Genomic DNA, 24,916 nt, shown 5'->3' on the forward strand with positions numbered 1-24,916 from the left:
GCAAGTTTGATACGGATGCTGTATGGTATCATGTACCCAGAAAAAATTATTACGTTTGATGTTAAAGGTTAAATAACTGTTAATAGTTATCCTCACTATCTGTGTGGAAGCGGTAAGTAGTAAAAAATAAAAATTTATTTGAAAACAGTGGAATGTTTTATCAGAGCTTTTGTGGTAGAAAATTGGTTTTTGTAATTTTTTTGTTTTTAATAAATGCGTTTTTTTGGGGGGGGGAAACCTGATGCGGCCCAGTCTCACCCAGACCCTAGCTCCAGTGGCCCCCAGGTAAATTGAGTTTGAGACCCCTGCTGTATGGTATCATGTACCCGGAAAAAATTACGTTTGATAATGTTCATGTTAAAGGTTAAATAACTGTTAATAGTTATCCTCACTATCCGTGTGGAAGTGGTAAGTAGTAAAAAATAAACATTAATTTGAAAACAGTGGAATGTTTTATCAGAGCTTTTGTGGTAGAAAATTGGAACCAAAGTTTTTGTAATTTTTTTGTTTTTAATAAATGCGTTTTTTTTTGGGGGGGGGGGGACCTGATGTGGCCCAGTCTCACCCAGACCCTAGCTCCAGTGGCCCCCAGGTAAACTGAGTTTGAGACCACTGCTGTATGGTATCATGTACCCGGAAAAAATTATTATGTTTGATTAATGTTCATGTTAAAGGTTAAATAACTGTTAATAGTTATCCTCACTATCCGTGTGGAAGTGGTAAGTAGTAAAAATAAAAATTAAGATATTTGAGAACAGTGGAATGTTTTATCAGAGCTTTTATTGTAGAAAATTGGAACCAAAGCAAAGTTTTTGAATTTTTTTTGTTTTTAATAAATGCGTTTTTTTGGGGGGGGGAAACCTGATGCGGCCCAGTCTCACCCAGACCCTAGCTCCAGTGGCCCCCAGGTAAATTGAGTTTGAGACCCCTGCTGTATGGTATCATGTACCCGGAAAAAATTATTACTTTTGATAATGTTCATGTTAAAGGTTAAATAACTGTTAATAGTTATCCTCACTATCCGTGTGGAAGTGGTAAGTAGTAAAAATAAAAATTAAGATATTTGAGAACAGTGGAATGTTTTATAAGAGCTTTTATTGTAGAAAATTGGAACCAAAGCAAAGTTTTTTTAATTTTTTTGTTTTTAATAATTTTTTGGGAAAACCTGATGCGGCCCAGACCCTAGCTCCAGTGGCCCCCAGGTAAATTGAGTTTGAGACCCCTGCTGTATGGTATCATGTACCCAGAAAAAATTATTACGTTTGATTAATGTTCATGTTAAAGGTTAAATAACTGTTAATAGTTATCCTCACTATCCGTGTGGAAGTGGTAAGTAGTAAAAAATAAAAATTAAGATATTTGAGAACAGTGGAATGTTTTATCAGAGCTTTTATTGTAGAAAATCGGAACCAAAGCACTGAAAAATTTTGTATATTTTTCTGTTTTTAATAAATGCGTTTTTTTTTTTACCTTCTTCTTCTTTGCAGCCAGAAACCCATGCAGCTTCTCTGAATGCATGTATCCCGAATCGGACAGCACGTAGAAATGGACGTCCACTGTTTCCTCCCCCCTGTTGGCTATGCTGAAAATGTTAATGCTGCCAGGTCTGACGGACAGCGTCTCAGACAAGAAGTCCCAAAGCGTCTCCAGCCGACTCTTCGTCTCCGTGTGAGAGTCGATAAAATCTCGTGTGGTTATGCCTTTGGGAGACAAAGAGAAGATGGTTCATGCCACGGGAACGAAGAACTCGTCAATGATAGCTACTGCGTTGATCAAAGTCTGCATAGTGGATGATTCCACAACTGGGGGTCCCGCTATTGATTCGATTCCATCCTAAAATGTCCTGATTTGTATGTGTCTTTGATTGTTTGGCTTGTTGGTGGAGTCAACAATGGATTTCTATTAAGTTAAAAAATTAATCATATCTGTGCGGCCATCTTTCAATAATATATGGAGAATATATCATCTTCAATCTCCAAAAAACGACAGAGTCTCAAAGCCGCCTTAATAGACTTCGACTGGTCTCAGAATGGCTTTTAAATGTCAAGGATTTTACCTGACACATGAAATTTGACCTTTATTACTCTGATTTGGACGCTGAGTGGTTAGCGCGCAGGCCTCACAGCAAAAGGACCCGAGTTCAATACCACCCTCGGTTACAATTGAGTGCATGCCATAATCAGTTCCCAGTTCAAAAGGAGTAGGAAGAAGCAAAGTTGATTAAATCCTACCCCTCCATCTGGTACTTTTACAATCACTAACTGTTACATTTGTTCACTTCCTGCTTTCATAATATAGTTTTATAGTTTTTTTTGGTTTAATTTAATTTAATTTTATTTTTATTTTGTTGTTTTGGACCTCTGAACCCAGCAGCCTCAACATTTGTTCATTTGTTGTTACATTTGTTCACTTCCTGCTTTCATAATTTAATTTAATTTAATTTAATTTAATTTAATTTAATTTAATTTAATTTAATTTAATTTAATTTAATTTTTTTTTTTGTTTTGGACATCTGAACCCAGCAGCCTCAACATTTGTTCATTTGTTGTTACATTTGTTCACTTCCTGCTTTCATAATTTAATTTAATTTAATATAATTTTTTTGTTTTGGACCTCTGAACCCAGCAGCCTCAATATTTGTTCATTTGTTGTTACACTTGTTCACTTCCTGCTTTCATAATTTAATTTAATTTAATTTAATTTAATTTAATTTAATTTAATTTAATTTAATTTAATTTAATTTAATTTAATTTAATTTAATTTTGTTTTGGACCTCTGACCCCAGCAGTCTCCACATTTGTTCATTTGTTGTTACATTTGTTCACTTCCTGCTTTCTTAATTTAATTTAATTTAATTTAATTTAATTTAATTTAATTTAATTTAATTTAATTTAATTTAATTTAATTTAATTTATTGCGTGTCAGAGCCGCCTTAATAGTCTGAGTGGTTAGCACACAGGCCTCACAGCAAAAGGACCCGAGTTCAATTCCACCCTCGGCCATCTCTGCATGGAGTTTGCATGTTCTCCGCGTGTGTGGGTTTAACACAACAAATAAACTCAAACTGTTACGGTAAAATCTCAAAAGCACATTTTCTGCTTTGTGTCCCATGGAAAAATAAAATAAAAAGAATCAATTTCAAAACCAACAGCAACAGAGAGCTCAGACGTTACCTGTCAAACGCAGCGAAGCGGATGACAGAACAGCCTTGTCCTCTAGATCTCTCACATGAACTCTGACCCCGGATATCACGTCGGGCCACACGTCGTCTGACACCCCAACCCTCATCCAGTAACTCCCTGCCGGAGTGTTCTGTCGGATGCTCAGCACGCCGGAGCTCCGATTCACACTGAAGTATCTGTTGAATGAGAGAACATGAAGTCCTCGGTTGGTTGGTTGGTTGGTTGGTTGGGTGGTTGGATGGTTGGGTGGTTGGTTGGGTGGTTGGGTGGTTGGATGGTTGGTTAGTTGTTTGGTTGGGTGATTGGTTGGTTGGGTGGTTGGTTGGTTGGTTGGTTGGTTGGGTGATTGGGTGGTTGGTTGGTTGGTTGGTTGGTTGGTTGGGTGGTTGGGTGGGTGGTTGGTTGTTTGGTTGGGTGATTGGTTGGTTGGGTGGTTGGTTGGTTGGTTGGTTGGTTGGTTGGTTGGTTGGTTGGTTGGGTGGTTGGATGGTTGGTTAGTTGTTTGGTTGGGTGATTGGTTGGTTGGGTGGTTGGTTGGTTGGTTGGTTGGGTGATTGGGTGGTTGGTTGGTTGGTTGGTTGGTTGGTTGGGTGGTTGGGTGGTTGGGTGGGTGGTTGGTTGGTTGGTTAGTTGTTTGGTTGGGTGATTGGGTGGTTGGTTGGTTGGTTAGTTGTTTGGTTGGGTGATTGGGTGGTTGGTTGGTTGGTTGGTTGGGTGATTGGGTGGTTGGATGGTTGGGTGGTTGGTTGGGTGGTTGGGTGGTTGGGTGGTTGGTTAGTTGTTTGGTTGGGTGATTGGTTGGTTGGGTGGTTGGTTGGTTGGTTGGGTGATTGGGTGGTTGGTTGGTTGGTTGGTTGGTTGGTTGGGTGATTGGGTGGTTGGTTGGTTAGTTGTTTGGTTGGGTGATTGGGTGGTTGGTTGGTTAGTTGTTTGGTTGGGTGATTGGGTGGTTGGTTGATTGGTTGGGTGGTTGGTTGGTTGTTTGGTTGGGGGATTGGGTGGTTGGTTGGTTGGTTGGGTGGTTGGTTGGTTGGTTGGTTGGTTGGTTGGGTGATTGGGTGGTTGGTTGGTTGGTTAGTTGTTTGGTTGGGTGATTGGGTGGTTGGTTGGTTGGTTAGTTGTTTAGTTGGGTGATTGGGTGGTTGGGTGGTTGGTTGGTTGGTTGGGTGGTTGGTTGGTTGTTTGGTTGGGTGATTGGGTGGTTGGTTGGTTGGTTGGTTGGGTGGGTGATTGGGTGGTTGGTTGGGTGGTTGGGTGGTTGGTTGGTTGGGTGGTTGGTTGGTTGGTTGGTTGGGTGGTTGGTTGGTTGTTTGGTTGGGTGGTTGGTTGGTTGGGTGGTTGGTTGGTTGGGTGATTGGGTGGTTGGTTGGTTGGTTGGGTGGTTGGGTGGTTGGTTGGTTGGTTGGTTGGTTGGGCGGTTGGATGGTTGGTTGATTGGTTGGTTGGGTGGTTGGTTGGTTGGGTGGTTGGTGGGTTGGGTGGTTGGGTGGTTGGTGGGTTGGGTGGTTGGTTGGTTGGGCGGTTGGATGGTTGGTTGATTGGGCGGTTGATTGGTTGGTTGGGTGGTTGGTTGGTTGGGTGGTTGGTTGATTGGGTGGTTGGTTAGGTGGTTGGTTGTAATACAAGGTCAAAATATTATGAAAGAGAGAATATTATCAAAACCTCATAATTTTACAAGAAATTTTTTTAGCAGCATAAAATTGAACTATTAAAGGGGATAATTTTTTTTAAACGTCAGAATCCCCTAAGAAACAAACAAAACTTTACAAAAATGTCATTTTGATAGCATAGAGTTGAAATATCTAAAAAAAAAAAGAAATAATAAAACTCAACAAAATAAAGTTGTAATTTAAAAAAAAATTGCCTGTTTTAAATGTACAATATTATGGGAATAAAGTCAAAATATTTGGGGAATAAATATTATGGAAAACAAAATTTACAAGGATTATTTAAGAAGAAAGTTGAACTATTTGCAAAATTAAAAAAAACTGCAAAATTTGAAAAAAGTTGATGTTAATAATGTGATTTTCCTTCCTTCCACTTAAATCGAAAAGCTGAGATGCTTTTACTTGAAATATATAATTAAACTCCAAAATTGCATCCTTTCATGTTGATTTTCATATGCATTAAAGTCGGACACCCCGATTTACTGCCATGGTACATGTTCCTAATGTTTTGTCCTTGGTGGAAGCCTGTGCTCTGCTCAATGCCATTCTACTTTTGTCTCATTTCTTAATTAATTTCTAGTCCAGATGGAAAATACCTGACAGATGGCTCACTGACAGGTAGGAATTTCAGCAGCACGACTTGGACTTTTTCCAGAAGGGAGCGTATGCAAATTGGGTGAAAAAACTCAATAATAATAATAATAATAATAATAATCAAAGAAAAAAAGCAAACTCTTGAGCTTCAAAAAGCTCCCCTAAAAGAGCTTAATGGTTGTTATGGTAACTGTCAGACGTTTTTAGATGAATAAAACAAATATGCAATTGGTATTTCTTATCGGATCTTGCTGGTTTATGAATACTAAGTAGTTGTATAATCGTGCATGTATGGCTGTTTATGTCTGAATGTCATTGAGCATCGCTGGATCTTCATGGATGGAAGTCGGCGCTTACGTATATAGTATATATATATATATATATATATATTTAATTTAATTTAATTTAATTTAATTTTATCCCAGCTGTCTTTGTGTGAGAGGCGGGGTACACCCTGGACTGGCTGGCTTGCGTATATATATATATATATATACTATATATATATATATTCTCTGACTGAAATTTTTATTTTATTTTATTTTATTTTATTTTATTTTATTTTATTTTATTTTATTTTATTTTATTTTATTTTATTTTATTTTATTTTATTTTATTTTATTTTATTTTATTTTATTTTATTTTATTTTATTTTATTTTATTTTATTTTATTTTATTTTATTTTATTTTATTTTATTGTCCCGTCCAGCCATTGGGGCAGATTACACACTAAACAAATTTGCTCTGTGTCAGGAAAAGTTTTGTCTACAACTTCCCTGTACCATGAAATTTTATTTTCCGTTATTTGATGTTTATTTTATTTTATTTATTTTTTTTTTTGTCCCGTCCAGCCATTGGAGCAGATTACACGCTAAACAAATTTGCTCTGTGTCAGGAAAAGTTTTGGCTACAACTTCCCTGTACCATGAAATTTTATTTGCCGTTATTTGATGTTTATTTTATTTTATTTTATCTTATTTTATTTTATTTTTTTGTCCCGTCCAGCCATTGGGGCAGATTACACACTAAACAAATTTGCTCTGTGTCAGGAAAAGTTTTGTCTACAACTTCCCTGTACAATGAAATTTAATTTGCTGTTATTTGATGTTTTTGTTATGCGCATTTTGAGTAATAATTTTTGTTATGTGAATTTTGTTTTGAAAACAAACAAGCAATGTGGTTAGTTTGGAGCTGTTTTTTGTCCACATTGATATGACATCTTTTTTTTTTTAGTGTCTATTTTACGTCCTGTCCTCCGAACACGATTTGCGTCTTGATGTTCCAGTGATCAAGTGATCCAGTAATGGAATAAAGAATAATGATAATAAAATAAAATATTCTTTATGATAAAGAATAATAATGAATAAAGAATACAAAAAGTGGAAAAAAAATAACAGCACAATGATAAGAGGAAATTAAATACGCCGCTTACTTGGCGGCACTCGTCTCCAGAGTGTAGGTCTTGTTGTCCCAGTCATCGGGATCGGGCGCATACACCTTCCCCAGTTCTGCATTTGCCATCCTTCCTGTTGGAGGTAAACACACACACACACACACACACACACACACGTTCTTTAGGGACAAGTTCTGCTGATGCCAACACTTATCTCCTTATCTTGCATTCTTTGCGTCGGTGTCTACTTATTATGCTCATAACTGCGGAGCCCACTGCTAGATGAATAGGCTCCCAGCGCTCCACTTCAGAGATTGTAGAGCTGCAGGAAGCTGGTCTATCTGAGTATGGATTATGTTATTATCAGCACGCAGTGCCGGAGAACTGGAGCTGGGTAAACAACGGCGGCCCGGATGAGTCACAGCGCTCCTGTTTTCCACTATTAGCAGTACGCTACTTTGATGCAGATGTGTGTGCAGTTAAAGACTAACGAGTTTAGAGCATAAAACAAAACATATACGAACATTGTAATGTGATATGCAGAGGAGCCTTGGTAATGGTTTTATTTCATTTGAACATGCATCAGATTACAATTGAGTGCATCCCATAATAAGTTCCCAGTTCCACATGTCCGAAAGGAGTAGGAAGAAGCAGAGCTTATTAAATCCTACCCCTCCATCTGGTATTTTTACAATCAGTAACTGTTACATTTGTTCACTTCCTGCTTTCCTAATATAGTTTAAGGTTTTTTTGTTTTAATTTAATTTAATTTAATTTAATTTAATTTAATTTAATTTAATTTAATTTAATTTAATTTAATTTAATTTAATTTAATTTAATTTAATTTAATTTAATTTAATTTAATTTAATTTAATTTAAAGCTTATTTTAAGCTTATTAAATCCTACCCCTCCATCTGGTACTTTTGTTCACTTCCTGCTTTCCTAATATAGTTTAAGGTTTTTTTTGTTTTAATTTTTATTATTTATTTAATTTTATTTAAAGCTTATTTAAAGCTTATTTAAAGCTTATTTAAAGCTTATTAAATCCTACCCCTCCATCTGGTACTTTTGTTCACTTCCTGCTTTCCTAATAGTTTTTTTTGTTTAAATTAAATTAAATTAAATTAAATTAAATTAAATTAAATTAAATTAAATTAAATTAAATTAAATTCCATAATAAGCAAAGCTTATTAAATCTTACCCCTCCATCTCCATCTTTTACAATCACTAACTGTTACATTTGTTCACTTCCTGCTTTCCTAATATAGTTCAAGTTTTTTTTTTGTTTTCATTTAATTTAATTTAATTTCTTCGACTGGTCTCAGAATGGCTTTTAAATGTCAAGGACTTTACCCGAGACATGCAATTTGACCTTTATTACTCTGATTTGGACTCTGAGTGGTTAGCGCGCAGGCCTCACAGCAAAAGGACCCGAGTTCCATTCCACCCTCGGTTACAATTGAGTGCATGCCATAATCAGTTGTAGGAAGAAGCAAAGCTTATTAAATCCTAAACCCTCCATCTGGTACTTTTACAATCAGTAACTGTTACATTTGTTCACTTCCTGCTTTCCTAATTTTTAATTTAATTTAATTTAATTTAATTTAATTTTTTTGTTTGACCTCTGAACCCAATGAAGGAAGTGAGCAACTCACCCTTGCGCCGATACACGTAGACGTCTTTCTCCCCTGCCTGATGGGCGTTATCGTTTTGGTCACCTATGGTTACAGTGAGCGTGCTCGTGGCCGTCATTGGTGGATATCCGCTGTCAATCATAACCACCGGCAGAAGAAAGATGCTTTGCCTTTCCCTGTCGAATCTGCGCAAGGCCGTGAGCGATGCTGATCCGTTCCCGTGATCCTGGAGGTGAAAGTCAGCCGAGTAAACCGAAGGAACCGAGACCGAGAAAGGAGGCCCGTGCTCCGGGGAATCTCGATCCACGACATGAAGCAGCGTTGAGCTCACGTTGAGCCAGACCACTTGAGGCGCTGGACTGTTTTCCCAAACCACCGGAGCGTAAGGTTCCTCCAGTTCCGGACTGTTGTCGTTTACGTCTAACAATGGCAAGGAGACCACGACACTGCCAGTCAGCGCTGGTTTACCTCGGTCTGTCGCTGTGACAACCAAGTCATAACCACTCACGGTTTCTCGATCCAGTGGCTTAGCGACTGTAACAACTCCGGATCGGCTAACTGTGAACTGTCCGAAGGGATCCGACTGGGGAAGAATGCGGTACAAAAGCTCCCCGTTTGGACCAGAGTCAGCGTCGGTGGCCGAGACCTGGATAACAGTGGTTCCTACTTCTACGTCCTCGTTCAAAGCGGAGAGACGATAAGAGTTCTGGGCGAACCCAGGAGCATTATCGTTCTCATCCTCGACTAGAACCAGACACTGAATCAAACTGGAGAACTCAGAGTCTTGAACCTTCAAAGTAAGGTTGAACATTTGCTCTCCTGGTCTTTCAAAGTCTAGTTTCCTCTTTAATCTGAGAACCCCCTTCTGTTCCAGTCTGTGGCTGACCATGTAGAACTGTTGATCTGGGTCCCCGTCCAAAACACTAAAGGCCAGTTGTCCGAATACTCCGGAATCAGGGTCCGTTGCATCCAACTCCAGAACAATGGAGTCCACATCGGAATTCTCAGGCACACGGGCGCTACAAATCTTGTCTTGGAACTTCGGTACGTGGTCATTAACGTCCGTTAAGACAATAGTAGCGGTTGCAGTACTCGTCATTCCCCCGCCGTCCCGGGCCTCAACGACTAAACGGTGACTCGCAACCGATTCCCGATCCAGCCCATCGGCCGCCACCGATATTGAACCGGTGCTGGAATCAATCGCGAAAAGGACTTCGTTGTTTTGGTTCCGCACGTTCTCGGTGATCTGGTACGTGAGAATTGCGTTCTGGCCGACGGCGGCGTCGTCGAGGTCGACAGCCGTCATTTCCACAACAAAAGTTCCAGGAAGTGAGCTTTCCGCTACGCTACTGAGGCAATTATCGGGCAGGCATGAAAACGCGGGCGCGTTGTCGTTGATGTCCCGAACGTTGATTATAACATCGGTGAAACCGGTTAATCCCTCGCCGCTTTCATCTGTCGCCATGACGACAAAGCGCCACACGGCCCGATCCTCTCGGTCCATAGTGCGTTGGGCATACATCTCGCCCGTGATGTCATTAATCATGAAGTGTGACTCGGCACCTTGGCCATGGATGGAATAGCGTATGGCGCCCTGGTCTGCGTCTTTGTCTGGGTCGGTGGCCGTCACCTGACGAGATAAGGACAACGGCAGAAACGGGATCGATTACAAGGATCGATTTTCCATGCCTATTCAAAAGCAAAATGCAGCTCAACACTTTTTAAAGCCTTTCAAGACTTTTAAAAAAAAAACATTTAAAAATTCGCGCAGGGTGCTGGAGCCTACCCCAGCTGTCTTTTATTTTTTATTTTATTTTATTTTCATTCATTCATTTTCTACCGCTTTTCCTCACGAGGGTTGCGGAGGGTGCTGGAGCCTACCCCAGCTGTCTTCGGGCGAGAGGCAGGGTACACCCTGGACTGGTGGCCAGCCAATCACAGGGCACATATAGATATTTAATTTAATTTAATTTAATTTAATTTAATTTAATTTAATTTTATTTTATTTAATTTTATTTAATTTTATTTAATTTTATTTAATTTTATTTAATTTTATTTTATTTTTATCAAAAACATCAAGGGACTGGACAAATAATAAAAATCATCTTTTTTTATTTTTATTTTTTATTTACCAGTTTTACTGTTGTGGTCTTTTTACTTTTTCAAATATTTAGAAGTTCTGAAATTCTTTTTTTTTATTTTCTTACAATATTATCACTTTATTCCCATAATATTATAACCGTTTCCCCAAACTAAATTTCTATTTTTTTATTTTTTAATTTGGGCAAATATATGAAACAATACAGTGCATTTCTTACATCAATTAAAATATAATTATAATAAAATAATTATATATAATATAATTATTTAATTATTATAATTATTAATTATTATTTACATTATTTACATTTGTATTCAACCATCTGATCACAATGATAAAATGATAATTATTATTATAAAAGAAATCCAAAAATTGTTACAACTATAATGATGAAAATGGTAATATTAATGATGATTATAATGATGGTAATAATGATAAAGATTATTATTGTTATAATCTTTATCATTATTACCATCATTATAATCATCATTATAGTTGTAACAATTTTTTGATTTTTTTTTTAAATAATAATAATTATTGTACTGAATATAACAATAATAATTTTTAAAATTTAGGGATTTTTTTTTTTTTTTTAATTTCCAAAAATTACAACTTGTCTTGTCATTTTCATTTTCCAACTATTTTAACTTATGTATAAGTATAACTTTACTCCCATAATATTTGGGCTTATTTCAACAGAATTTTTTTCCGCAAAACAATTTTTTCCAAATAAGACAACTTTATTTGTTGTTTTGTTGTTTTTTTCCGAAAATTCTTGTAAAATTACTGCTTAGTTTCTTATTTATTTATTTAATTTAAATTTTAAAAAAATTATTAAAATTAAGTTTTCTTATTTGTAAAAATTAAAATAATAAATATTTCCTAAAATGTGTTGCAGGCTTATAAAAAAAAATGAAGATGCTCCAGCCCTGGCCACTAAAAATAAGCAATAGTTTTTATCGTGATTTTTCTTCAGGTACACTACGGACAGATCACCAATCAACCAAAGTGCAATACTTTAACGTATACTTTAGAATGACGCGTAATAATGCTAGCATCTCACCTGTAGTACAAAGACCGGGGACCCATCGAGTTCCTCCGTGACCGATCCATAGTATTCATTCATGGAGAACACAGGAGCCTCATCGTTTTTATTCACCACGGTAACCACGGCGGCGGCGTAATCTTCCCACTTTCCGTCAGAGGCCAGGACCAGCAGTTTATACCTCTTTTGCTGTTCGTAATCCAGAGGCTGCGCGATGAATATAGTCCCCACTTCTGGCTCGATGTCAAAAACGCCACCTTTGTTGCCAGATGTGATCTGGTAGCGCAGCTTGGCGTTGGCCCCTGGTTACAGGAAAATAAAAAAACGACAGTACTGATTCTGACGCTAAACAGTTTGTACTCGTGAAAATGAAAATAAATTGTTGTGGCCTTTTTGAGAGGAACGCTGCATTAAGATAAATGCTATTGGATGCCGAATCAATTTAAATAGAAATTTTATTCCGCTGCTCAATAATGCATTCTGAGTCCCGGCGAGATGAATACTGAAGAATTATTAAAAAAAAAAAAAAAGAACAGTGGAGCGCAACCACAAGGGGATTACGCTTCATTTCCTCCAAGATCCAAACATTAATAGTATCCCTTTCTTGTTTTGATTGCTTAATTAAATGGAAACTTGTACCTCACGTTCTTAGCTTTAATCCCACCGTTATTTGAAAAAAGGAGCAGAAAAAAGAAAAGCAAGACAAGCCACTCTAGTCGTGTTGGAGAGAAACTGATTGGAATGAGGTAAATGTCTAATATGATATGAATATGAATATGTCTAATAATACTGTATACTTTTTTACTTCACAAAACAATGAAGGGTAATTGTCCCAAAACTACACAATAAATGATATTATTGTCAGCAACAATGTCAGGGTTGAGGGTGGCGCGGGGGGTGCTGGAGCCTACCCGATTTTATTTTATTTTATTTTATTTTATTTTATTTTATTTTATTTTATTTTATTTTATTTTATTTTATTTTATTTTATTTTATTTTATTTTATTTTATTTTATTTTATTTTATTTTATTTTATTTTATTTAAAGCTTATTTTAAGCTTATTTTGCCCCTCCATCTGGTACTTTTGTTCACTTCCTGCTTTCCTAATATAGTTTTTTTGTTTAAATTAAATTAAATTAAATTAAATTAAATTAAATTAAATTAAATTAAATTAAATTAAATTAAATTAAATTAAATTAAATTAAATTAAATTAAATTAAATTCCATAATAAGCAAAGCTTATTAAATCTTACCCCTCCATCTCCATCTTTTACAATCACTAACTGTTACATTTGTTCACTTCCTGCTTTCCTAATATAGTTCAAGTTTTTTTTTGTTTTCATTTAATTTAATTTAATTTCTTCGACTGGTCTCAGAATGGCTTTTAAATGTCAAGGACTTTACCCGAGACATGCAATTTGACCTTTATTACTCTGATTTGGACTCTGAGTGGTTAGCGCGCAGGCCTCACAGCAAAAGGACCCGAGTTCAATTCCACCCTCGGTTACAATTGAGTGCATGCCATTTTATTTTATTTTATTTTATTTTATTTTATTTTATTTTATTTTATTTTATTTTATTTTATTTTATTTTATTTTATTTTATTTTATTTTATTTTATTTTATTTTATTTTATTGTCCCGTCCAGCCATTGGGGCAGATTACACACTAAACAAATTTGCTCAGTGTCAGGAAAAGTTTTGTCTACAACTTACCTGTACCATGAAATTTTATTTGCCGTTATTTGATGTTTATTTTATTTTATTTTATCTTATTTTAGTTTATTTTATTTTTTTGTCCTGTCCAGCCATTGGGGCAGATTACACGCTAAACAAATTTGCTCTGTGTCAGGAAAAGTTTTGGCTACAACTTCCCTGTACCATGAAATTTTATTTTCCGTTATTTGATGTTTATTTTATTTTATTTTATTTTCATTCATTTTCTACCGCTTTTCCTCACAAGGGTTGCGGAGGGTGCTGGAGCCTACCCCAGCTGTCTTTGGGCGAGAGGCGGGGTACACCCTGGACTGGTCGCCAGCCAATCACAGGGCACAAATAGACATTTTATTTTATTTTATTTTATTTTATTTTATTTTATTTTATTTTATTTTATTTTATTTTATTTTATTTTATTTTAATCAAAAACATCAAGGGACTGGACAAATAATAAAAATCATCTCTACTCCAAGGAACAGGAAGTTTGAGGTGAAACTTCAAATTAAGAGCAGCTGCACGCTAACCACTTGACTGCCGTGCCGCCCATGTGGATACTAATGTTATGATAATAAATAAAAAAAAAACTAATATACAATAATTATATCATGCAGGGTTTTTCTCCAGGTACTTCGGTTCCAAAAACATGCTAGGTTAATTAGCCACTCCAAATTGTCCATAGGTATGAATGAGAGTGTGAATGGTTGTTTGTCTACATGTATATAAGACCATCCAATCAAAGTATTTGACATTGGAAAATATACGCTAATCTTTTGGAATGTACAATATTTCCTTTCAATCCAAAACCTGTCGGATTAAAGTATTCCAATCCCATGGAAATACACTAATCTGTACTATTAACACAACCCCGGCTGACAAAGTGCACACGCCCCCCCCCTCCCCCACTGAGGGGGTGTTATTCCATAGCCATTCATCATTAGTGATGCATCCCAGTCATCCCAATCTGCACCCCCCACTTCCCGTAAGTACTTGATTAACGGCCCTAAACCAGTCTGATGGAGGGTCTTAGTGTCCGACCATATCGAGGATGAGCGACTGCTTTATTGAGTAAATCCCGCCCACCTACCGAGTGGGAGCTTGTCAGTCTTTTGGGAACATATGTGCAACAACGCGTTCCCAACTAAATCCGGTGCACCAGCGTGATTCCAGTGTGATTTCAGCTCAGTCCACATCGGATAAAATTGCTCAATGGGTCCTTTTATGTGTATGGTTACCATGTCTTCCCCGGGGGGGGGGTCGGGGGTCGGGGGTGGGGGTATCAGACCAGATGCCCCAGCCCGACGTAGCTGCGATGACCGGGAAGGAGTAAGATCTCTGTATAACAGGGGTCCCAAACACACGGCCCGCGGGCCTAATGTGGCGCACAGGACACTACTTTGAGGCCCCCCCGCCTTGATATGAATTTTTTAATGTTTAATGTTAGTTATCCTCACTATCCGTGTGGAAGTGGTACGTTTTTGACGATTTAAGTTGAAAGGAAATAACTTGAAGGCTACCGTTTGGGTCGCTAGCGGTCTAGTTTGCGAGTTAGCATGTGGCTAAAGACGCTGCAGTTGCGCAATATGTTGTAAATAATAATAATAAATAATAATTTTAATGTGAAAAAAATAATTTGTCTACCCACCAACTATATGTGGTGTCTTAAGTTTTTATTATTTGCCCTTTTATTATTATTATTATATTTATTTATTTGTTACTAATTTTCTTTATTCTTGATTTATTTATTTTTCATCTTATTTTGTGTAGAAAAATAATAATTAAGATATTTGAGAACAGTGGAATGTTTTATCAGAGATTTTCTTAATTTTCTTAAATTTTTTAAAAATATTTTTAAATTTTTTAATTTAAATTTTTTAGTTTTTAATAAATTTTTTGAAAACCTGATGCGACCCAGTCTCACCCAGACCCGAACTCCAGTGGCCCCCAAGTAAATTGAGTTTGAGACCCCTGATCTAGAATAAATCTGGATTGGGATGCAGGACATCTAGTCCGAATGCCTCCCGGATGCCTCCTTGGTGAGGTGTTCTGGGCATGCCCATCCGGGAAAAGACCCAGGGGCGGACTTAGGACACGCTGGAGGGATTATGTATCACAGCTGGCCTGGGAACGAACGCCTTGGTGTCCTCCTGGTGGAGCTGGAAAAAGGTGGCCGGGGACCGGGAAGTCTTGGCTTCGTTACTAAGACGGAAGAAAATTGATGGATGGATGGGAATGGGATGGGAATGGGATGGGAAGTCGTACCTTCGTCTTCGTCGTTAGCGCTGACAGTGACAACCGCCAAGCCCACATCGGCATCCTCATCCACGGCCACTTCATAGAGCCTCTGAACAAAGACCGGCTTGTTGTCGTTGACGTCGCTGATGAAAACACGAACGTACGCCGTGTCTGGAAACAAAAACACAAGAAATATTCCGTCAAAGGCAACACTTTGACGGACATGTTGGTGTCGGTTTAGAGAGCATACCACAGGGGTCTCGAACTCAGTTTACTTGGGGGCCACTGGAGCTAGGGTCTGGGCGAGACTGGGTTTTCAAAAAAATTAAAAAATATTTTTTAAAAATAATATAAAAATTATATAATAATATAATATAAATAAAAAAATTATTACAAATTTATTAAAAACAGAAAAATTAATAAACTTTGTTTTGGTTTCGATTTTCGACAATAAAAACTCTGATAAAACATTTTATTTTTCTACAAAAAATAAGATGAAAAATAAATAAACAAATCAAGAATAAATAAAATCAGTAATAAATAATAATAATAATAATAATAATAATAATAAAACGGCAAATAATAAAAACTTAAGACACCACATATAGTTGGTGGGTAGACAAATTATTTTTTTCACATTAAAATTATTATTTATTATTATTATTTACAACATATTGCGCAACTGCAGGCTCTTGAGACACATGCTAACTCGCAAACTAGCGCGCTAGCGACCTAAACGGTAGCCTTCGAGTTATTTCCTTTAAACTTAAATCGCCCAAAAAAAATTACCACTTCCACACGGGTAGTGAGGATAACTATTAACAGTTATTTAACCTTTAACATGAACATGAATCAAACGTAACGTTAAATTAAATTAAATTAAATTAAATTAAATTAAATTAAATTAAATTAAATTAAATTAAATTAAATTAAATTAAATTAAATTAAAACTAAAAAAAATAATTTAATTTAATTAAAAAAATAAAAATTACTATTAACAGTTATTCAACCTTTAACATGAACATTAATCAAACGTAAAAAAAAATTTCTGGGTACATGATACCATCGCGCTAACATTAAACTTTCATATCAAAAGCGGGGGCCTCAAAGTAGCATCCTGCGTGCCACATTTGGCCCGCGGGCCGCATGTTTGAGACCCCTGCCATACCATCTTACCAGCCGCTTAATAGCTTGATGCTAAGATGCAAATAACATCAATTATTAATTTTTTTTTTTACTTCCTCGGTATGTTGTTGCTTGGGTTGAAACCGGAATAAATGATCTGCTCAAAAAGCATCCGGGTGACATGTTGATTTGAAGTAGCGGCAGAAAGAGATGATGGCAACAGAGACGGGGGGTGGGGGGGGGGTTTGCGCTTGTTTTTACATTCCCTTCCTCGTCTCGTGCATCCCAGGGGTGACAAAGCGAGACAGGTAATTTTTTTTTTTTTGCAGACGAGACCGGCTCTTGTGGATGTGGAGATACGTGGCGTAAGACACAGCTATTGCGAATTCTAAGCAGGCTAGACGACCCTGGAGAGAAGGCGTTGCTGCTCCAAAACATCAGACTTTCGCCGTAATCCGCAAACATCTTCACAAACATTTGCAAAGACTCCCCCACGGAATATAAAGGTCATATTTACGTCACCCGAGACACGGAGGGAGGATTTACGACTCCCAAAATGTCACTCAGACAGCCTGGTGAAGAAGAACGTGCCACATTAGCGGAGAATGGAGCAGTGGAGATGATAAAGGATGAGGGGGGTGGGAATGTCTCAGCTGTTTCACATGGGGGGGGGGCATGCGGCTGCATGGTGATGATCAAGTAACACTAGAGATAAAAAAAAATATGTTTCTACTGAATACAAATCTGCTAAAGGGATTTTTTTAAATTTGAGCTTTTTTTAGAATGTTAAAACCACATTTATTTTATTTTATTTTATTTTATTTTATTTTATTTTATTTTATTTTATTTTATTTTATTTTATTTTATTTTATTTTATTTTATTTTATTTTATTTTATTTTATTTTCATTCATTCATTTTCTACTGCTTTTTCCTCAGGGGGAAAAGGGTCACGGGGGGTGCTAGAGAAAGAAAAAATATTTTTCTACTGAATACAAATCTGTTAAAGGGATGTAAAACATGTAAAACACATGTATTTTATTTTACTTTATTTTATTTTATTTATTATTACATTTTTATTATGACATCATACCGATAAATTGCGATAACCAATAATTAACACTCCAATGAGACGAGATCACCCCGTACTATGCTTTTATTTTATTTTATTTTATTTTGATTTATTTTGATTTATTTTATTTTATTTTATTTTATTTTATTTTATTTTATTTTATTTTATTTTATTTTATTTCATTTTATTTCATTTTATTTTATTTTATCAAAAACATCAAGGGACTGGACAAATAATAAAAATCTTTTTTATTTTTATTTTTTATTTACCAGTTTTACTGTAGTAGTCTTTTTACTTTTTCAAATATTTAGAAGTTCTTATATTCTTTTTTTTAATTTTCTTATAATATTATCACTTTATTTCCATAATATTATAACCAAACTAAAATTTCTTTTTTTTTTAATTTGGGCAAATATATGATTTTATTTTATTTTATTTTATTTTATTTTATTTTATTTTATTTTATTTTATTTTATTTTATTTTATTTTATTTTATTTTATTTTATTTTATTTTATTCATATTATTAATTATTAAAAAAATTTATTACATAATTTTTAACTATCTTGATATTTGATGAGTACGACTCCAAATTGTCCATAGGTATGAATGTGAGTGTGAATGGTTGTTTGTCTATATGTGCCCTGTGATTGGCTGGCGACCAGTCCAGGGTGGACCCCGCCTCTCCCCAAGACAGCTGGGACAGACATTCATAGAAAATGAATGAATGAATGAATTCTACAGGTACACAAGACACATGGTCCTGTTTGAAAAGTGAAAGTGAAAGTGAAAGTGAAAGTGAAACTGACACACAAATACCTGAATTTGGCTGCTTGTTCTTTCCGGGCCGAGCAGATTCTTGTCCGTCCACCGACTGGACCTCCAGTAAGTAGGAGCTGCGGGCCTCACGATCAAAAATGGCCTCTGTGGAGATGATCCCAAGTTTGGGATCTATTCGGAACAAAAGATGGTCGCCGCTGCTGTCTCTGAGCAGAGAGTACGTGATCTGGGAAGTAAAGCAAATGTGATGCTGTTTATGTGTACTACTACTACTACTACTACTACTACTGCTACTGGAACATACATCATCTAGTCCATTGCACAGCATGATATGATTTGTTTTATCAAAGGTCAGAAAGCATGTAAAAGCTCATTTCAAAAATAAAAATAAAAATAAAAATAAAAATAAAAATAAAAATAAAAATAAAAATAAAAATAAAAATAAAAATAAAAATAAAAATAAAAATAAAAATAAAAATAAAAATAAAAAATAATAATAATAAATACATAAAAATAATCCCTCGTTTATCATGGCTAACTGCTTCCAGACAGTGATAAGTGAATTTTCTTTAAGTAGATTCCTTCTTTATAATTTTTCATAGTTGTAGCACAAAAAAACTTTGTTTTTATGATCTTCTAAATACAGCTTTCTACCATTATTAGAGCCCTCCAGACATGAAATAACACCCCTACAGTCACCTTTATGCATATTACCTAATATCTTGTATAAAAAGAGGAAAAATATCAATTTAAGAGACATATATCATAACATATATCATTTCATTATAAGTCACCTGGCTGAGGTGCTCAGCCCCCCTAGCCAAGAATGAAACCAAAACACACCAACAAATTGCTGTAGTATTACTTGTAGTAGTAGTCTTGTTTGAATTGTTGTTATATTTATTTAAAAAAAACCAAAATATAACACATAAGACAAATAAGACAAGCACAGACCTCTCCGTTAAGACCCAGATCTTTGTCATGAGCGGACACCTGGAGAACCGAGGTTCCGATTTGAGCCCCTTCCGTTACCGAGGCTTCGTAAATGGAGGAGGTGAAAAACGGCACGTTGTCATTGACATCTTAGGAGAGAAAATAGATCATTAGTTGCAGTTTGGTACTCAAGTCCCTGTAATAATATTTGCTTTCCAGGTATTTATTAAATTAAATTAAATTAAATTAAATTAAATTAAATTAAATTAAATTAAATTAAATTAAATTAAATTAAATTAAATTAAATTAAATTAAATTAAATTAAAAAATTTAACAATATTAGGAAAGCAGGAAGTGAACAAATGTAACAGTTACTGATTGTAAAAATACCACATGGAGGGGTAGGATTTAATAAGCTTTGCTTCTTCCTACTCCTTTTTGGACATGTGGAACTGGGAACTGATTATGGGATGCACTCAATTGTAATCTGATGCATGTTCAAATGAAATAAAACCATTACCATGACCATGACCATGACCATGACCATGACCATTAGCATTAGCATTAGCATTAGCATTACTTTTATGGACAAAATGCAGCCGAGGCGTTGGGGGGGTTTGATTTGGTGGCTGCTGGATTGGGTCTCTTGCTTGAGGCTGCTGGGTTCAGAGGTCCAAAACAATTAAATTAAATTAAATTAAATTAAATTAAATTAAATTAAATTAAATTAAATTAAATTAAATTAAATTAAATTAAATTAAATTAAATTAAATTAAAACACTTAATTTAATTTAATTAAAAAATAAAAATTAAAACTAAAAAAAAATAAAACTATATTAGGAAAGCAGGAAGTGAACAAATGTAACAGTTACTTTGCTTCTTCCTACTCCTTTTGGACATGTGGAACTGGGAACTGATTATGGGATGCACTCAATTATAATCTGATGCATGTTCAAATGAAATAAAACCATAACCATATTCATATAACCAAATTCATGCACAATAGTCTTAGACCTTATATATATATGTATATACTGGATAATATAAATGATGGATATGTGGATATGTCAAAACCAAAAGCGATATACCTGTGATATTGACATAAACCGTTGTGAAGGCTGCAAGCGGGACCGCGGCCACGTTCTGCGCCCGCACCCGAAGAGAGAAAAATGGGGTGGTTTCGTAGTCCAGCGGCTCGGACACCAGAATGGAAGCGGAGCCGTCTTCCCGATTGGGCGAGAGGTAGAAACGAACTGGCATATTCGTTTCGGGGACCATGCCGTCTTCGAGATTGTAGGTTACTCTTGGGTCACCCAGTTGAGACGTGGCCTTGATTGTCTAAATGGACGCCAAAGAGAGTCGGGCTTCACGTTAACATGAATGGAGCTTTGTGGGGAAGGATGATACAATGTGCCAAAAAATATATATATATATATATTGTAAAATATTATATAATATTAAAAATATTATTAAAAAATATTATTATTATATTTTGTATTTTTATATATTTTTTAAATATAAAAAAAGAAAAAAATTGATATATATATATATATATAGAGAGAGAGAGAGAGAGAGAAAGAGAGATAGAGAAAGAGAGAGAGTCGGGCTTCACGTTAACATGAATGGAGCTTTATGGGGAAGGATGATACAATGTGCCAAAATATATATATATTTTTTTAAATATTATATAATATTAAAAATATTGTAAAAAAATATTATTATTACATTTTTATTTTTATATATTTTTAAAAATATTTGAAAAAAAGAAAAAAATGTATATATATATATATATATATAGAGAGAGAGAGAAAGAGAGAGTCGGGCTTCACGTTAACATGAATGGAGCTTTATGGGGAAGGATGATACAATGTGGCAAAATATATATATATATTTTAAAATATTATACAATATTAAAAATATTATTAAAAAATATTATTATTCTATTTTTTATTTTTATATATTTTTAAAAATATTTTAAAAAAGAAAAAAATGATATATATATATATATATATATAGAGAGAGAGAGAGAGAGAGTCGGGCTTCACGTTAACATGAATGGAGCTTTGTGGGGAAGGATGATACAATGTGCAGAAAAAAATATACATATTTTTAAATATTATATAATATTAAAAATATTATAAAAAATATAATTATTATATTTTTTATTTTTATATATTTTTTAAAATATTTTTAAAAAAGAAAAAAATGATATATTTTATATATATAGAGAGAGAGAGTCAGGCTTCACGTTAACATGAATGGAGCTTTATAGGGAAGGATGATACAATGTGCCAAAAAAAATATATATATTTTTAAATATTATATAATATCAAAAATATTACTAAAAATATTATTATTATATTTTTTATTTTTATATATTTTTTAAAATATTTAAAAAAAAAAGAAAAGAAAAAAATGATATATTTTTATGGGCATATCAACTACTTGTGTTTTTTCGCCCATGGCTGCCAGGGCCAGTCCCGGATCGTAAAACCCCACAAAAAACTTCTCTCCACCGCATATGCTAATTTAGTTTTGGATAAAAACATCAAATCCCAAGTATGCGAATAAAATCGAACGGCTGTGACTCAGAATGTTGAACACGTTGTCAAGGCTTCCAAGTACGTGGGTGGGAGCCTACCCCACTAAGAGTCAGAGCGTTGTAGCGTAATTAGTTGCAATGCAATGTGTCTGAAGAGAGTTTCGTACTGAGTAGCGTCATTAATCAAAAACGCATCTCCAAAACACGACATTAGTTGTTTTCGGCATTTTTTGACAGCTTATCAGTGTGAAATATTGTACAGAGAGCTGCTAGATGAACAGCTGCAGGCACCAGACAGCGGCATCATCTCCGAGAGGTAATCGACTCTTTGACAGCGTGGCCATGTTGTGATGCTCACAAATCAGATTAAGGTTCCTCAAAGAACAATGAAAAGGGGACAATTATTGACTGACTTGTATTTTAACATGGAAAAAAAGTCCCAATTTTTCCCAGCAATATTATAGGAAAAATAATATAATATCATTATATAATATCATTTTAGGAGGATGAAGTTGAAATATTGAATACAAAATATTTCCTTTTTAAAAGTCGTAATATTAAGCAAAAGAAACCAAACAAAATTAAACAGTTATTTATGGAAAATAACTAAATACTATGAAGTCTAAATACTATGATAATATATAATATATCTAATAATATATATATATATAATACTTTACTATACATTTACTATACTATACATTTTAACGTCACAATTTTTCCCAGCAATATTATGGGAAAAAAATAATATTTTAGGAAAACCTGTTTTTAAGTCTTAATAAATTAAAGTTTTGGACAAAAATAGTATAAGCACAAATTAATAATATTACAAAAATAACAGTAATGAAAATCACTTGCAAAGAAAGATGAAATATTTGGAAAAACAATGTCAAAAAATATGCTTTTTTAACATACAGTATGTATATAATTTCTTAGATAAGTAAAAAATATGATATCAAATATGATATCACATCATATTATATCATATATCATCGTTTTTGTCAGTATCGTTTTGTACACCACTTTATATAATATTATACCTTGGGGTATGTCTAAATGATATCATATTTGATATCATATTTGACACCCTTCTCAGTATCGTTTTGTACACCACTTTATACAATATTATACCTCAGAGTTTGTCTAAATGATATCATATTTGACACCCTTCTCAGTATCATTTTGTACACCACTTTATACAATATTATATCTCGAGGTTTGTCTAAATGATATCATATTTGACACCCTTCTCACCTTGGGGTATGTCCAAATGATATCATATTTGACACATATTTGATATCATATTTGACACCCTTCTCAGTATCATTTTGTACACCACTTTATACAATATTATATCTCGAGGTTTGTCTAAATGATATCATATTTGACACCCTTCTCAGTATCATTTTGTACAGGTATACACCGTATAAAGTGGTGTACAAAACGATACTGAGAAGGGTGTCAAATATGATATCATCAAAATGATATCATGTAAATGATATCATATTTGACACCCTTCTCAGTATCATTTTGTACACCACTTTACTGAGAAGGGTGTCAAATATGATATCATCTAAACGATATCATCTAAATGATATCATATTTGACACCCTTCTCAGTATCGTTTTGTACACCACTTTACTGAGAAGGGTGTCAAATATGATATCATCTAAACGATATCATATCACAGGTATGATATCGTATCACAAGTATACACCATATAAAGTGGTGTACAAAACGATACTGAGAAGAGTGTCAAATATGATATCATTGTACCTGACGTGATGTAGTATCCACACACACGCAAAATAAATACAAATACTTTGTGTACCACGATGGGCGTGTCTCTGGCAGCGTTTTCAGGGATGACGACGCGGTAGTTCTCCTCTTCCCACCGTGGGGGTTGGTTCTTTACGTTGGTGATGGTGACGGCCAGTTCCACGGAGGTGCTTCGGTTGCCCCCATCGGTTGCAATGATGTCCCGCGTGATGTAGGACCTCTGGGGTTCAACGGACAGGAACACGAGTCAAAGGTCAGCCAGAGAACATGTAAATGCACATGCAGATGGCCGAGGTTGGAATTGAACCCTGGTCTGCGCGCTAACCAATCGACCACCGTGCCACTCGATTCATAAATTGAACATTTCATTTGTTTTTGTTGACTTGTTTTGGTCAACATACATAACAGCGCTGCTGAAACGGGGAAGAAAGCGCAACGTAGCAAACTAGCATCTGTGAAAATGCTACGCTAACACGGTTAAGCTAACGTGCAACTCCAGGAAGCAGGCGGGTCTTCAAAGAACTCGGAGCGCCAACTGCTGAATCCACGTAGAGTTGAATGAAGAACCGGAGGAAGCCAAAATACTTGTTATCAAAAACATCAAGGGACTGGAAAAATAATAAAAATCATCTCTAATCCAAGAAACAGGAAGTTTGAAGTGAAACTTCAAATTAAGAGCAGCTGTGAGGTCTGCGTGTCGATACTGTTATGATAATAGATAAAAAACTAATATACAATTTCTCCGGGTACTCCGGTTCCCCCGGTGAGTGTGAATGGTTGTTTGTCTATATGTGCCCTGTGATTGGCTGGCCACCAGTCCAGGGTTTACCCCGCCTCTCTGCCAACTCCTGAATCTACGTAGAGTTGAACGAAGAACCGGAGGAAGCCAGAATGCTTGTTATTAAAAACATCAAGGGACTGGAAAAATAATAAAAATCATCTCTAATCCAAGGAACAGGAAGTTTTGAAGTGAAACTTCAAATTAAGAGCAGCTGTGAGGTCTGCGTGTCGATACTGTTATGATAATAGATAAAAAACTAATATACAATTTCTCCGGGTACTCCGGTTCCCCCGGTGAGTGTGAATGGTTGTTTGTCTATATGTGCCCTGTGATTGGCTGGCCACCAG

General features: G+C 35.2%; 1 protein-coding gene across 3 annotated transcripts in view; it reads right to left on the reverse strand.

Annotated features, from left to right (window-relative positions):
* Positions 1 to 24,916, reverse strand: part of LOC131138558 (neural-cadherin-like) — a 126,752-nt gene that overhangs the window by 37,920 nt on the left and 63,916 nt on the right. For all 3 annotated transcript variants that reach the window (XR_013627476.1, XM_078791134.1, XM_078791135.1), the window contains exons 12-21: positions 23,841 to 24,008; positions 20,556 to 20,805; positions 19,489 to 19,616; positions 18,574 to 18,760; positions 15,589 to 15,732; positions 11,633 to 11,916; positions 8,490 to 10,098; positions 6,873 to 6,966; positions 3,174 to 3,358; positions 1,471 to 1,700 (exon numbers count right to left, since the gene is read on the reverse strand). Coding sequence is in view for 2 of the 3 variants with exons in the window: in XM_078791134.1 (XP_078647260.1) it covers positions 1,471 to 1,700; positions 3,174 to 3,358; positions 6,873 to 6,966; positions 8,490 to 10,098; positions 11,633 to 11,916; positions 15,589 to 15,732; positions 18,574 to 18,760; positions 19,489 to 19,616; positions 20,556 to 20,805; positions 23,841 to 24,008 (3,279 nt within the window). In the remaining variant the exon portion in view is untranslated. The remainder of the gene's footprint in view (positions 1 to 1,470; positions 1,701 to 3,173; positions 3,359 to 6,872; positions 6,967 to 8,489; positions 10,099 to 11,632; positions 11,917 to 15,588; positions 15,733 to 18,573; positions 18,761 to 19,488; positions 19,617 to 20,555; positions 20,806 to 23,840; positions 24,009 to 24,916) is intronic.

This window comes from Doryrhamphus excisus, linkage group LG6 (genome assembly GCF_037039965.1).
Source record: "Doryrhamphus excisus strain RoL-2023G ecotype Guam linkage group LG6, RoL_Dexc_Guam_v1.1, whole genome shotgun sequence".
Classification (NCBI taxonomy): Eukaryota; Metazoa; Chordata; class Actinopteri; order Syngnathiformes; family Syngnathidae; genus Doryrhamphus; species Doryrhamphus excisus.